The sequence below is a fragment of the Coffea eugenioides genome, chromosome 2 (assembly GCF_003713205.1).
Source record: "Coffea eugenioides isolate CCC68of chromosome 2, Ceug_1.0, whole genome shotgun sequence".
Lineage (NCBI taxonomy): Eukaryota > Viridiplantae > Streptophyta > Magnoliopsida > Gentianales > Rubiaceae > Coffea > Coffea eugenioides.
The window spans coordinates 40,974,969-40,978,090 of record NC_040036.1 but is presented as its reverse complement, the minus strand read 5'-3'; the positions used below and the strand labels follow the sequence as shown (position 1 = coordinate 40,978,090).

Genomic DNA, 3,122 nt, shown 5'->3' with positions numbered 1-3,122 from the left:
TACATCCCTTAAGCAGTACCGACCCATCAGCCTCTGCACTACTGTTTACAAGATCATAGCCAAAGTCCTTGCTAATAGACTCAAGCAGGTTCTTCATCACTGCATTAGTAAGAATCAGTCAGCCTTCATCCCCGGAAGGCAAATTCTTGATAATATCATGCTCTCTCATGAGTTCATTCATTATCTTAATAACAAAAGGCTAGGCAAAGATGGTTTTATGGCTGTGAAATTAGACATGTCTAAGGCTTACGACAGAGTTGAATGGAGGTTTTTGGATGCTGTGATGAACAAAATAGGATTCAATGACCGATGGAGGAAGTGTATGTCAACAGTCAGTTACTCTTTCACGATTAATGGGGAAACCAGAGAATATGTGTCCCCCCAGAGAGGAATTAGGCAGGGTGATCCGTTGTCACCATATTTGTTCCTCTTATGCTCAAAAGGACTCTCTAGTCTACTCCACACAGCTACTGAGGAAAAAAGGATAAGGGGTCTAAAACTCAGTAGACATAGTCCTACGGTGTCCCATTTATTTTTTGCTGATGATTCGTTGATATTTTGCAAAGCCGACCCAAACAATGCCATGGAACTCAGAAGGATTCTCCTGGTGTATGAGAAGGGTACTGGACAGATGATTAACTTGGAGAAGTCATCGGTTCTCTTTAGTAGAAATGTGGTCCAACAATTACAATTGGTTATTTCGCAAGCTCTGGGAGACATTCAGATAGTTGCTAAAGGGAGATATTTGGGGCTTCCAATGGTAGTTACTCGATCCAAACACCAGATATTTGGGTACATCAAGGACAACATTCAACACAGGTTACAAAAGTGGAAAAATAAGCTGTTAAGTGCGGCTGGGAAAGAGGTAATGCTTAAGGCAGTAGCTCTAGCCCTGCCAACATACACTATGTCATGTTTCAAGATTCCTAAAAGGCTGTGTAAGGATATAAACTCCACAATGGCAAATTATTGGTGGGGAGAGGTAAATGGAAGAAACAAAATGCATTGGAGCTTTTGGAGCGCGGGACAGAAAAGCTGGAGGACTCGGATTTAAAGATTTAGAGGCCTTTAACATAGCGTTACTAGGTAAGCAAGTGTGGAGATTAATTACTCAACCAAACTTGCTTGTTAGTAAAGTGCTTAAAGCTCGCTACTTTCATAACGAGTCCATTTTCAACTGCAAGGTTCCTGCAAATGCCTCATGGATCTGGAAAGGATTGATGGGGGCAAGGAAGTTTATGGTGGAAGGAATTCGGAGAAGGATAGGGAATGGGAAAAGTACCAATATATGGGATGATTACTGGATTCCAAATGCTCATCTTGGCAAGGTGTCTTCAACTAAACCATAGGGAAGTGTGCTTCAAAAGGTTCAAGACTTGATACATCAGAGGAAATGGATTCGGCCCCTGATATTTGAGACTTTCAGCAACCAGGATGCTGAAAAGATTTTGAAAATCCCCATCAGTTTAGGGTATAGAGAGGACTGTCACTACTGGATCCATGGAACTAATGGTATCTACACTGTGGGGTCAGCATACAGGAAGTTAACTCAGACAAAAATGCATCACAATAAGAAAGGTGGAATGGAGGAAGCTAGTACAAGCTGGAGCAACCAAAGCCACGGACTCTGGACGTATCTGTGGAAGCTCAAAGTTAAGCATAAAGTGAAGATCTTCCTTTGGAAATGCCTTAGCCAAGCTCAACCAGTAAGACATTTAATAGCCAGCAGGACAAAGCAAGGGGACCCAATCTGTAGAGGCAGTGAGGAGAGTGAAACAATTGAACATGTCTTACTCCGCTGCAGCTATGCCTCACAAGTCTGGAGGTTAGCACCCATCCAATGGGATGTAACTCTGGACCAACAAAGTTGCTTCAACAGGTGGTGGACCATGGTGACAGCAGCCAAAGCTCGAAGAGAAGGAAATGACCATCTATCATTAACAGCAAATATCCTCTGGCTGCTGTGGAAAAGCAGAAATGCAAGAGAGTTCAATGCTAAGCAGAGGCAGCCATGGAAAACGGTTCAGAAAGCTCACGAAGAGTGGTAGGAAGCTCATGAAAAATCATCAACATGGAGTACAGAAGAAACAGGAACTCGGCAGTCACAAGTGCAGCTACAACAACAAAGTCACAATTCAGTGATATTGAGACTAGCGATACAGGTGCACAGGGCCAATTCTCAACTTGGTATTGGGATCACATGCGCTGGGAATTTTCAACACCAGTGTCAAGGGTGGGCGCTACATGAGAGAAGTGCAGGACATCAGCTTATTGATGGATTAGAAGCTGTCAAATTATTACTCAGTAAAGCCGCTGTCCACCAGTTTGAAAATATTGAGGTGCAGTTGGACAATAAACAAGTCTTTCATCTCATTCAGAATGCCAAAACGCAGGACATGCGTCTCACAACGCTGCTCGAGGATATTCTTACTTTGAAGGCCTTGTTTCAAATGTGCTCTTTTTGCTTAGTTGATGGAGATAATAATCATTTGAGTAATAGGATTAGCGCTTATGCGTTGAATATCAGTCAAGATGAGGAATTTGAGATTCCTTAGTGCCAAGGTGCACTGACTGTACTGAGTTATCAAGCCTTTGCTTGAATTTGTAAAAATTATCTTATGTTATAAAATCATTTACCGTTTCGGAAAAAAAAGAAAAGAAGAATCCAACTGTTAAAGTACTGCTACTGCATTTGGAAGTTCATGGCATAGCTACATGCTCTCAAGGAACAAAATGCCATACTGAAATTCCCAAAAATTTTTAATGTATTTAGAAAAGGATTTTGACTTGCTTCACTCATTGCAGTCAATTTTAAATCAGATTGCCATAGTCCTTTACATTGATATGGCATTTGGTTTAATTTTGTTTAAAGCAATGCAGTCCCTATTCCCTCATGTCTCGGTTCTTTACTTAAGAATTTGAAGGGTTTTCTTAGACCAAATTCAAATCTCTTAGAATTGTACGGGTGTATATATATATATTTATTTATTTACTATGGCCTAAGGGGAGATTCTAATCCTTACAAGGGGAAAGGAAGATTAAAAAAAACAAACAAAAGAGTTTAAGGGTCGACTCAAAAACTTCATGGTCACCTAACTAGTATCTCTACAAGCTAAGTTGGA

The 3,122-nt window shown here is 40.9% G+C and overlaps 1 protein-coding gene across 1 annotated transcript in view; it reads left to right on the top strand.

The window, feature by feature from the left end:
* The window catches only part of LOC113759726, a 57,504-nt gene extending 54,949 nt beyond the window's left edge, over positions 1-2,555 (top strand). The window contains exons 2-5 of the mRNA XM_027302297.1: positions 17-982; positions 1,185-1,328; positions 1,434-2,021; positions 2,163-2,555. Of these exons, the coding sequence (XP_027158098.1) occupies positions 17-982; positions 1,185-1,328; positions 1,434-2,021; positions 2,163-2,555 (2,091 nt within the window). The remainder of the gene's footprint in view (positions 1-16; positions 983-1,184; positions 1,329-1,433; positions 2,022-2,162) is intronic.
* The last annotated feature ends 567 nt before the right edge of the window (positions 2,556-3,122 follow it).